The sequence below is a fragment of the Hirundo rustica genome, chromosome 9 (genome assembly GCF_015227805.2).
Source record: "Hirundo rustica isolate bHirRus1 chromosome 9, bHirRus1.pri.v3, whole genome shotgun sequence".
NCBI classification, from domain to species: domain Eukaryota; kingdom Metazoa; phylum Chordata; class Aves; order Passeriformes; family Hirundinidae; genus Hirundo; species Hirundo rustica.
This window is the reverse complement of record NC_053458.1, coordinates 27,802,007-27,813,451: the sequence shown is the minus strand read 5'-3', so window position 1 is coordinate 27,813,451 and position 11,445 is coordinate 27,802,007. Positions and strand designations below refer to the sequence as shown.

At 44.5% G+C, this 11,445-nt stretch overlaps 1 protein-coding gene across 4 annotated transcripts in view; it reads left to right on the top strand.

Moving 5' to 3' along the window:
- Nucleotides 1-326: 326 nt before the first annotated feature.
- SUCO (SUN domain containing ossification factor) overlaps nt 327-11,445 on the top strand; it is a 37,972-nt gene continuing 26,853 nt past the window's right edge. For all 4 annotated transcript variants that reach the window (XM_040073078.1, XM_040073077.1, XM_040073076.1 and 1 more), the window contains exon 1: nt 327-459. In XM_040073078.1, coding sequence (XP_039929012.1) covers nt 395-459 — 65 coding nt within the window. In that variant the 5' untranslated portion in view covers nt 327-394. The remainder of the gene's footprint in view (nt 460-11,445) is intronic.

The following is an 11,445-nucleotide window of genomic DNA, read 5'->3' as shown; positions in this document are numbered from 1 at the left end:
CTTATCACTATGGCGATTTCCCTTTAACGGCTTGTTTGCCGCAGACGCCTCACGGAGCGGGGTCCTTGGAGGGGCGGGGAGAGGCGAACCCGCTGCCCAATCGGCGGGGCCGGGAGGCGGGGCCGGCCGGCGGAGCGCTCAGACCATTGGCTGGCGGCCCGGAGCGGGTGACGCGCATCCTTCCAGCTCAGCGCGTGAGGCGGTGAAAGGGGCGGGGCGGGGGGCCCGGCCCGGCGGGCAGTAACGGCCGCGCGCGCGCGCGGGGAGGGGCCGTGCGCAACAACGGCCGATCCCCCTGAGCGCCTCCCGCCGCGCGTCCCGGCGCCGCCGCTGCCGCCGCCCGCAGGAGGATGCGCCGCCTCGCCCCGGCCGCTCCAGCCAGACGGGGGAGACGATGAGGGAGCCGCCCCGCCGGCCCCTGGCGCTGGGCTCCTGCCTCCTGCTCTGCGCTTTGCTCTGGTGAGTGCCGGCCTCTCAGCCCCGCCGCCGGGCACCCCGGGCCGCGCCCGCTGCCGCGGTGGGGAGCGCTCCCTGGGCGGGATGCGGAGAGCCGGGGGTCGGGAGCTGGGGATGGGGCCCGGGGCAGTCGCTGAACCAGTGTGGTTGGAGGGGAGCTGTGGGGATGATCCCGTCCAGCTCCCCAGCCCAGGCAGGGTGACCTGGGTCAGGTGGCACAGGAGCGCGTCCAAGTGGGTTTTGAATGCTTCCAGCCAGAGAAACCCCGCGGCCTCCCTGCGCAGCCTAGGAAGGTAAGGCGCTTCCTTTTGGGCAGCCCGGGATGTGTTCTCGGGCGGTGTTCCCCTGGGGAAGGTGTCTGCTTTCGGGAGGGCGATTCCCGCTGCCAGGAGCGGCAGTAGTCACCCGGCGTTTCAGGTGAGGGCTGTAGCCGCACACCGAGGTTCAAAGTTACGTGTGTGTTGTTGTCTCTCTGTGCTTTTACCGGAGGCAACCTTGCATTTCCAGTTTCAGGCTGAGCTCTTGCACTATTCTATGAAAGATCACGGTGCTTTATTCTTGAAATCCTTATTCTGAGTCTGTCAGGAGTAATGTTAAGCTAAACCAAATGAACCCTCTTATTTTTGCATTGATTATGCCTTTGATAGTGTTTTTTGTAGTGATTACCTCAACTGTACTTTGTTCCAGCATCCCCTGTTTACCTTCTTTTCAAACTTCCTTTAAGAGATGACATTTACCAGAACACAAATATTAGTAGAATGTATTTCTGTATGGTAAGTTCCAATCTTCTTAAACTTTGGCCCTCTTTGAACTTGGTGAGTCACTATTTGAGAACTGATAGCCAGCTTGAACAGCAAACTGCAAATATTGCAGATGAAATGGCCACACTCCGGTGTATTACTACAGTACAGTTCCTGTGGATTGTTCAGATAGTCTGCTTAAAAACAGAAATCATCCTGAAGTTCTGGCTTGTCTCATAGTTGGGTGAAGAGTGGGAGCCCAGGCATCTCCGTTTTACACAATCAGTTGCAAATCTGGTGTTGACACTTGTGTTACTGTGTTTGGACAGTCCTGAAGCAGCTTTGGTTTGTGTCGTCACGTTTTTGGGGTTTGGAGACAAAAAGCTAACCTAAAAAGTGCTTGAAAACTCAGTTGCTGTGTTTACATTTAGCAAAATTTCAAACAAAACCCTCCTGGCCATGTGGGTTTGATCAGGTGAGCTGTAAGCCTCATGAGCTGTCTCCAGATAGCTTTGCTTTTACTCCCTGGACACAGAAGTTTGTTCTGGCAGCAGGTTTTGGTTGTATAGCTAGGAGTCCTATTAGGAAAACCGTTTTTGTTTCTTGGTTAGAGTGCCTTGGGGGCTGATAATCTGTTCCTGCCTCCGGGTAATTTGTTAGTGGAAGGGGTTTTTAGCTTAATGATCAATGGGTGGTCAGGTTGAGTTTTTGTTGCTGTGTTCTTAGTCTGCTGTTTCACCAGGACATGATTTTGTGAAAACATTCAGGTTGTTTGGGTGGTTGTTTTTTTTTTTTCAAGATAATTCCATGTTAACAAAGGAATATCATGTCTGCTATCTTGTTGGAATAATGTATTTGTTCTGTAAACCTCTGACAACTTCTGTGTTCTTCTTTGGTGTGGTTTGGAGCAAAACAGAGCTGCTCTTTTTCTTACTCTTCAAAAGGAATTGCTCTTTCAAGCAGTGTCTTAACTGATCTCAGAGGATTGCATTGGCGTACCCCAAACCTTTTAGAATTAAAAAAAGAAAGGTTCACATTGTATGTTCACCCTGCTCACTGGCTGCTTTTGGTGGAACCAGTGGATTCATTTCAGTGTTGAGGGATGTATCTCCAGTCTCCTAGTCTGCTGTCCAAATAGGAATTCAGATTAGAGTTTGAAATCCTGTCTGCAGGATGGCGTTGGGACCTGGTTTAATTTCAGCAGCCACGTCAGAGTTCAGTTGAAGTCTGTTGGTTCACGCATTGGTGGTGGACTATAGAAGTTGATAAGCTGTGATTTATTTAACCTTTTGCAATAAAGAAAATCAGCCCCTTTGTTCACTTCAGTGGTTAAGACACTTCAAATAGCAAATGGAAGGATTTGTGTTATAAATGTTGGCTCTTTAAATTTAGCTGTTTTGAGATGTAATTTTCAAAGGGCTTTGTGCTAGTCGGAGAGAGATTTTTCCCTACCAGTGAAGCTGGTGGTCAACAGATGGTCAAATGGAACCCCAAAAGTCAGGAGAAAACACATGACACAGAACAACTGCTGAAAGAACACTTGGGGCTGGTTGGACTTCTTGCCTTTTTTTTTTTTTTTTTTTTTTTCCCTCACCTGGGCTTTACTTCTTTCTTTGAAACTAAGCTTAAAATAGGAACTTTTAAAATCACTCATCACACATTTTCAAGCTCACCTAAGAAAGTTGGTTCAAAGGGGAAGTACTGATTAGGAAAAATCAAGTGGGGCAAAAATAATTGATTTGACACTTGAACTGGAAACTGTCATCCTGGGCATTAAAAATGTGCCTGTGTTTTAGGAGATGCACAAAAATGCAGAAGCTCAAGTAGGGATTTGTTAGCCAGTGCCTTTTCAATAAAGGGGATGTGATGCCCTTTGGGTCAGTTATCAATACTTGAGGCTTTCTGAAGTTGGACTAGCCGCAGCTCTGACAGATCTGAGCCAAGGAGATTGTTCCAAGTTTCAAAAGAGAGGGATGGCTGCATGGCTGTAGGGAAATACTTCAGATGGAGGTATGGCTCAGGAATGTAGTGCTCCAAAAATAATAGGCTTCTGTGCAGTTTGGAGCTTCCACTGTGCGTGACAAATGACTGCTGTTGTCCTGAATTCAGAGATCTTCTTAATGCTCCAGTTGGTCCCTTTGTGTGGAGGATCATAATATTAAAAATACGTTTAAAACTTGTAGTGCTTTGTAGTTTGCCAAAATCCACAGCTGAGTAAGTGGAGTAGGTTTAGAAGCTTGTAGGATATCAGGGCTATCTGAAGTGAGACCAGCTGTGACAGCTGCTTGAAGAGTAGCCTGTATAAATTATTCTGACATCAGCTTTTGCCTGTCGTAAGCTGCACTTCCAAAGCGTTAATTGGGAGTTTAATAAAGAAATCATGCATCCAGTAATTTGTCTTTCTATCCCAGAAAGTTCATTGCCATATCCTGACCTACTTAGTTTTTATTAACTCTCTACTTGGGTTTACAGCTGTGAGTAAAAGGAGGATGGGGCTCAGTGCATGTGCCCTTCAGGATCCTTCAGTTGTTACTCTAGGAGTATTCCTCATCAGGAAATGCCTTGTGTCAAGGCATTTAGCAGCAAGATGTGCTGGTTTTGATGGCAAACCCCTGGCCCAGAAGCTCTGATTGAAATCCACCATGGGAGTGTACCCTGGAATTGTAAAGGTCGGATTTGGGTCAGTGGCACGGCCAGGAATGAAGCCTGGGTTTCCAAGTACAGTGGGAAGGGATACTGGTTTTTATTAATGTGTAGATTCATGTGGATTTTAATGAGAGAAGATATTTCTAGTTTGGGTTTGCGTTTTCAGTCCTGTCTGGTTTGGAAGGTGTGCTTGTTGAAAGCTGTAACACGAGGAGCTCTGAGAAGCGCGGTGCTGAGCTGGCACTGCGATAACACCACCGGGTTCATTGTGTGCTGGGGCTGCACAGGTGGGAGCTGTGCACGTCACGTTAGGGATCACACCAGTGGAGCTTTTGCTGACTGAACGTTTGTTTGCCTCGTTATTGACTTGTGGCTCAAACGTAGAGCTCTCATCTGTTAATGGCAGAAAGGTTGTGAGCAGTAGAGCTGGGGAGTGAGAGGTTTGTGTTCTGATGTGCCTCTTTTCAGCACAGTGCCCTTATGGTCTGGAGATGGCTATAGGAGTAACTTGGCTGTAGTGGGGTTCAGAATTATATCTGCTGATTCTCCTCTTGTGTACTTAAATCTCTTCAGAAGGTTGATACTAAAACACCGTGCATGTGCATTTTATATCGGAAGAGATGAAATTATTTGAGCACTGATATAATCAGAACTGTTGTTCCAGGCATCTGATTTCAGAACGGAAAGTATGTTCTTGGTATGGAGTATCTTGTTTGGAAGTCTCTTTGCTCTGTGGTTAGGGTTGGGTCAAAAGCTCTGCTGGAACTCTGGGACTCCTAAAAATGAAAATCAAATCTGCCCAGCTTACAGTCTGCTCAAGTTGAAGGTGGTACATGCAAGCAGGGGCTCCGGTGTCTTTATGCAAAACAAGCGCTTGGCTCAAACAATTATTGAATATTTTACCTTCTAAAATTATCTGAAAATCAGTGAACTGCTTTTCATGCAGTATCTTCCAAAAGATTTGCCCTGGAAACTTCAAGTTTGTTTGTTTGTTATGCAAATGGTGTACTGAAGTGGCCTCTACCCCATCACGAGGTTGCTGTCTTGGTGTAGATCTTGCCTGTTGCAGTGAAGTGTCCCTCCCTTGAGCACTTAATTTGAGCTCTTTCTGAAATGTCTTTCTCTAACCTGCTATTAGTTCTTTTTCACTTTGATGTTCTTACTGTGAGTCTTGTGCAGAGTAGTTGTTTTCTTCTCTTCAGTTTTCATTACTAATCCAGCTTTTGGGGAGTTCTGTGCCTCTTTCAAGGGGAGGACATGTCTTAAGGTTCACTTTGGAGGTGCTACAGCCCTCTGCCTGGAGAGGGTGTGCCTGAAAAGTTTTATCCAAGAGCAGGTTAACCTAGAACCATAAATCTAAAAACGTTTTTTGTAATTCTTGGTAGAAATACTGAGCTGGCATAACAGACAGACTCATCCCAAAGCTTGGGTGAGTGAAAATGTTGATGTGAATGACAAACTGGATTGGAATATCAGTAAAAGGTTCCAACAGTTCAAAAATCAGCTCAGGTGCACAAGGGAATGGCAATGACTTGGCTTGGCTGGGTTTTGAAATGGCAATCAGGATAATGCTGAAATCCCTCACAGATAAGAAGCCTATTAAAAATACATTGCACATGTCTGGGAGTCAGTTGATAGTAGCTTTACAATGATCTAGGCTGAAATTCGTTTTGCTAAACTTACAGTGCCATCCCCCTCCTTGGCACTCCGCTGAGCTGTGTTGCACTGAGGGTGGGTTTCCAGCACGAGGAGTTGGTGCAGAGCAGCTGCTCCTTCTGAGATTGCTCGTGCTGTGCCTGTGTGGACAATCTTATGGATTTAAACAATGAGTGAAGTCTTGATGTTACTACAGACTCTAAAAACCCTTGAGTTTGCTCACAGTGCTTGGCTGTTCTGTTTTCCTGTAGTCTTTGTGGTTGGTATCAAGCTTTATGTTGTTGGGTTTTTTTTTTTCTGTGTGCTCTTCCCCAGGCTCTTGCATCAGAGAAAATAGCTAGAGTTTGAGAATGCAGGGAGCTTCTCATAAGCTGCAATCTTCCTTCAGTATTGCGGAAGTCTGTTTCCAAGAAACACCAGGAACTGCCTGTTCCTTGGGGTGCTTCCAGAGGGACACCTTTCGGGGGTTGTGACTTCTGCCCAGCTTTAAGTGCCTGAAATAGGGCACCTGGATACTCCTTTTGAGAAAGAAGTGGTTTGTGTTTATTTCAGTGTTACCTTGGAACCTGCATTTAGGTTGTTGTCTGTTACAGTCACAGAGTCCTGTGAAGCTGCTGCTACCTCAGCAGCCTTTTCCAGGAGATAATGGGGGTAACCTGGGAGCACTGCAAGTAAGGAATGAAGTTGGTTTCTGTTGTTTAACTTGGAACAACAGTGGACAGTCACGAGCAAATGGTGTATTCTCCCTGTGTCTTCTTGGGTTCGATATCTAAGCGTACCTCGGCTCAGAGATGACTTTCTTTCCCCCCTCAGGACTTACTGGAATGTATCCACAATCTCCAGATCAGAGCAGATTCCTGCTGGCCGGAGGGGGGATGCAGTCAGTCAGTTCAATCTGATAAAGTATCTGGTGCTCCTGGAACCTCCTTTTGCAAGCTTTGCATGCTAATGGTATTTCAAAAGCTGAAAGCCCTATTTTAAACCAGCGGTTGGAATCTCATTGTATGCGGCTGTGAAATTCAGTATTGTCAGAAGTATCTTTGTGTTTGGCTCCTCTGAATAAGTGAAGTTACTGTTTGGGGAGCACATTCCTTGCAAAGTGTGGGCAAGCTATTAAAAACTTAATTGCAAAATGCCACAGATTGGTAGAGGATTTGCAAAAAAAGCTCCAATTTCAGACGTTTTGGGTTTGGTTTTTTTTAAGCATGTGAATCAAGTTAGTGGTAGGAAATGAGGTGATACCAGTGCCTTGCTTAGTCTAGATTTGTAGTTTTAGTTTTCAGCTTTTTTCTCCTTTAAAGATTCATCATAACTTTCAAAATTATTGCTACTCTTCTGTGGTAATAAATGGCTTCCAAATGATTGGGTTTTTTTGCTTTGTGGTTTGTTTTTTTGGGGGGTTGGTGGTTTTTTTTTTTTCCTTTTCACTTGTATTGAAGAACATTAATGGTTCTTCTTCTCATATATCCAGATGTATTTCCACTTCAAATGCAGAAATGAGTGTTGTGTCTGAGGAGGTTGTGCTGCTGCAGTTCAGTGTCTTGCAAGTGGCTTTCCTCCTGTGACTGGTTGAAATAATGTCCTGGTCTTCATTTTCTGTGATATTTACTTTGTTCTGCAGACCCTTTTAAATACAAGTCCTCCTGGCTGAGCTGCTGGGAGGGAAAGATTGATCCCACTAAGTTGCTGGGGAGAGGAGGAGGATTCCCTGCCTTTGCTGTTTTTCCTGTGTTGCCAGGTTGGTGCTGGCTGGAGAGTTTGGTTGTGGATCTGCTGAGCTCCTCATTCCTGCAGAGCCTTTTTTCTCTTTGTCAACTAGCTGGTGAAAGCAGTCACAGACCTGTAGGACTTGTTCGCAGCAAAAGGGGTTTTGCTGCCTTCCTTGCCCTTTCACAGCTTTTCTCGTTTTAAGCTCATCAATTTAAAGTCAGTTACTCTGTAATGAAGAGGAGGGTGATCTTCATCAAGCAGATGCCTCTTCCCCACTCACAGGCCTGCTCTGCTGGCTCCACCCCTGCCCAAAACCCTCTTCTTGCACGGGCCTCTCTGAGATGATCTGTGAATGTTTTGAGTAGAGAATTGTCACACGGCAGGGACAGTGACATCTTCATTCTCCCTCTTAGCTGTTGGGCGCTGGCACATCCGCACCTGTTGGTAACACAACCCTCTGGGATGTGCCAGTGGTTGCCCTGGAGGGAGGCCTTGGAAATGGTGCGCTGCTAAATTCCTTCCATTTTCCCTTTGCTTTAAATTCCCCTGTCTTGCAGGTGTCAAATATAAACTGTTCTGAACTGCTTCGCTCCCCAGTGTCCAGAAGTAGGTCTTGTTTTGGGAGAATTTATGAAATTAATCATTTCGAGGACAGATGTTTGAACTGAAGCTTTGTGTCAGTGTTGTATGAAGTCTTTGGAAAGGAAAGCCTAAGCTATTTCTGTCTGATCAAAGTGTGGAAAAACTCCTCTTACCTTCATATTTTGGATTCTTTTTTAGCTGTAAGTTGTATGATTAATCTTTCTTACCAGTTGTTTGTTTATCTACTTGATTTTCATGCCTGTCAGAGCAGTTATTCATAGCTTCACTATCTCTGATAGTTTTCTGCAGCCTTCTTCACAATTACTTGAAGTGTTTCAACCAAATCAGAAGTGGATGATCTTTCACATGAAACCTACACTGCAATTTCAAAACCACCTGCACTTTTGAATTTCAGTGCGTTCCTTTTCAAAAGCAGAACGTTCATCAGCAGACCGTGGCCAATTTGTGTAGCAATGGGTGTAGTGAACCATCCAGATAGGGGTGAGCAGCGTTTCTGCTTCAGTGGGCAACCACACTGTGAGCCTGCCCTGAGAAAGTAAAGATTCCCCCACCCACCCCTGCTGCTTTGTCTGAGCTTGTAGCCTTGGCTTTTGGGTTTGTGTGCATTAAGCTGGAAAGTTCGTGGTGTGTTAGAGAAAATAGCTTTTAAACTGCATTAATGATAGGACAAAGAGTCATGCTTAAGTTCCTTTGTTCTTGATGAGATTTAATAGCAGGTGGTAGTTTGAGTCATGCTTACAAAAATTGAACTATTGAAAACTTCTGTATCCATGCAAGTCACCAGCTGTGGGTTACGTGTTTGGAACGATCCCTTCATTTGAAGGTCTACCTCGTACCTGGGACAGTGTCTCCAGTGACTGATCTCATTTGGGCATTAGGTCTGCTCGGTTGTGAGTCAGCATTAAAATCCCACTCCTGGGTCACAAGAAAGGGAAAGATAGATTAGTATGTGCAGAACTTGCTGTACTTCCCCTGGGATCTACACTGCAAGTCAATTAAACTCAAGGGGAATTTTGCTGTCTGTAAATAACCACTTGGATTCTCATCTTTGTTGTTTTGTTTTTTGTTATTTTTAGTGATTAACAGAGGTGCTGTGCCATTTGGCAATTCATTTTGAATATGGGCTCTATCCTGAAAAAGCCTGTTGAATTAATATGCAAAATGTTAAAAGTCAGAAGAAAAACACCACTGCTGGTGGTCTTGGTAAGGTATTAATTTGACTTCTCCCAGCCTGGCTGGTCTCTCGTGGATTTGTGCTCTGTCAGAGTTTGCTGGCAGTAGCTGAGTGATACATCCTGTGAGCTCCGTGCTCTGCTGCAGCAGGGATCAGGTTTTCCTGTGAGTGCATGCACACGCACAAAATGAGTTCTCAGTCCCCTCCCTAGCTTGGAGGGCTTTTGGGAGACTTGAGGCATCATGTTGGAGTTGGGGAGTAGACCAAGAAGAATTTTGGAAAATAAATAAAACATTGGACACAGATCGTGTCAGAGTAGCTTAAATCTGAGCTGCCAAACTGCATTCTTGTAAAAGCTGTGGTTGTGACCTGATAGAGCCTGATTTCTTGCATGAAATCTCTCCATAGATTAAGGCAAGAAATACATGCCTTCTGTGCTTTTTGTGCTAAAGCAGTTATTCATGCTTTTGTGAGGATAGACCTTGTGTTTTAAAATGCTGATTCACAGCCATTGAAATCTTTCCTTTTTTGCACCCAAGGAGTTCCTGCTGTTCTGTGCAGCTCACCTGAGGTGCCCCCCCCAGAAGGAAACAAATGTGTGTGCCTGTGTAATGAAGGGGTGGGATGATGCTCTATAGTACTTGATGGTTCTGGTGTGTTTTTATGAAGAACTGGGCAGTCCTTATATCTCTAAGGAGAGGCCAGAGGTACTGGAGTCAAGAGCATGAGAATTTCACCATAAAATGATTGAAATCCCTTTTCAGAAATTGAGTGACTCAAAATATTTGCACAACTAGTTTTTCAAAGTGAAAGCTAGGCAGTAAGGCCGTAGAAGCCTGGTAACATTTCATTCATGCACTGAAATGAGCATCCTGTGCATGGGGTAGGACTGAGGTTTGATGGAAAACTCAGTACAAACAGGTAACTGCACGATGGGATGGGAATTGAAGATGTGTGAGAGGCTTATCCCTAATTCTCAACTGAGACGTGAGACTTTGTACCTGCTACAATATGTTATTACTATTTTCATACTTTACATTCAGTTCTTTATTTTCCAGTAACTGCTGCAGCTGCTTCTGCCTGACTTGAAGGCTCTCATTTAATACAGAGGAAAGGTGCTGCCTCAAAGAGAAGAGAAATTACTGGGGTGCTTTGGGGCTGAGACAGAGGTGGAGCATCATATTTGCTCATCTCCATAATAATTTGTCAGGTCCCACAGGTTCCTTGTGCACTGTCTCTTCTCTGGAGAGAGCTAAAGAATATGTGTGTGTGTGTGTGTATATATATATATACACACACACCCCCATTATATTTTTTTATATATATATGCATGAAACTTAAAATTTTAGTACTTGTCTGTGGTTGTTTCATGGGTTCCTTCTTAGTGGTGGAGTGGAGGAGTCTACACTGCATGGACTTCCCAATAAAGCTGATATTCAAGTTTTGAAGAAAGCTGGTAATTCAAATTCCAAGCAGTAGTGATCCCAGTTGTGTAAGTGAATAATGACCTACTAATAATCTTACTGTTATGATTAGTGTTAAGGCTGTTTTATTTCTCAAAACTGTTGTCAGAAGGTTGCTGCATCCAGATTTTTCTGTGCTATAGACCTATCTCTCCTCTGAGGAGAAGGTGGCCCTTTATTTTCAGGGTGCAGGGTGATGTTTGTGTGTGTTCAAAGGAGGTAATTCTGATCACCTGATTGTTATGTAAACTGTATTTCCTGAATGGAAAATGTTTCTGTTTAAAGTGGTGGATAACTGGTGTTCCAGCATTGTTGAAGACTCCATAAAAGCTCAGTTTGCTTCACGTTCTGCTGGACTTGGTTGAAATCAGCATGAAAACCTCTGGGTCTCCAGGGTTGATGGTTCACTGTGCAGATGCTCTCTAGGTTGTGAAGGGACCATGTTCAACAGGAAAGGAAAGATGCTGCTCTAGTACAAGTGTTTGTAGAGGCAATGGCTGCTTTTCTGCAGAAATAAACCCATTTCTACTGACAACTAAAGCTGTTGAAAAAAAAGTACAAAACAAATCTCATGGGAGGTTTTGCATGGGACTTTTTTTAAATGTACTTTAATTTTCTTAAATTTTCTTAAATGTGCTTAGCGATGTCGACCATACAAAATCTTCTCAGGTAGGCTCTGTACAGGGGATTAAGGAGATTATGCTTTTTAGTCTGTGACTTAAGTTTTTGCTTTGTAATAATGATTGCTAAAAGTATCCCGTTGCTTTGTGACAAAGGATGTTGATTCAAATTGTTCCTAACTTGCAGTGACTTAGCTAATTTGTGTCAGCTTTCACGTGGTGATGTGGTGACACTCCAGGATCTGGTTTTGTGATACTTTTTTTCTTTTGGAATTAGTAAATTTGGGGTGTTTTCACTTGCTAACTTCTTCCAGTGAAACCTCAAATGCATTTTATGAATGAGTATGCATGAACCGTACATGTATTTTTTTAGATGC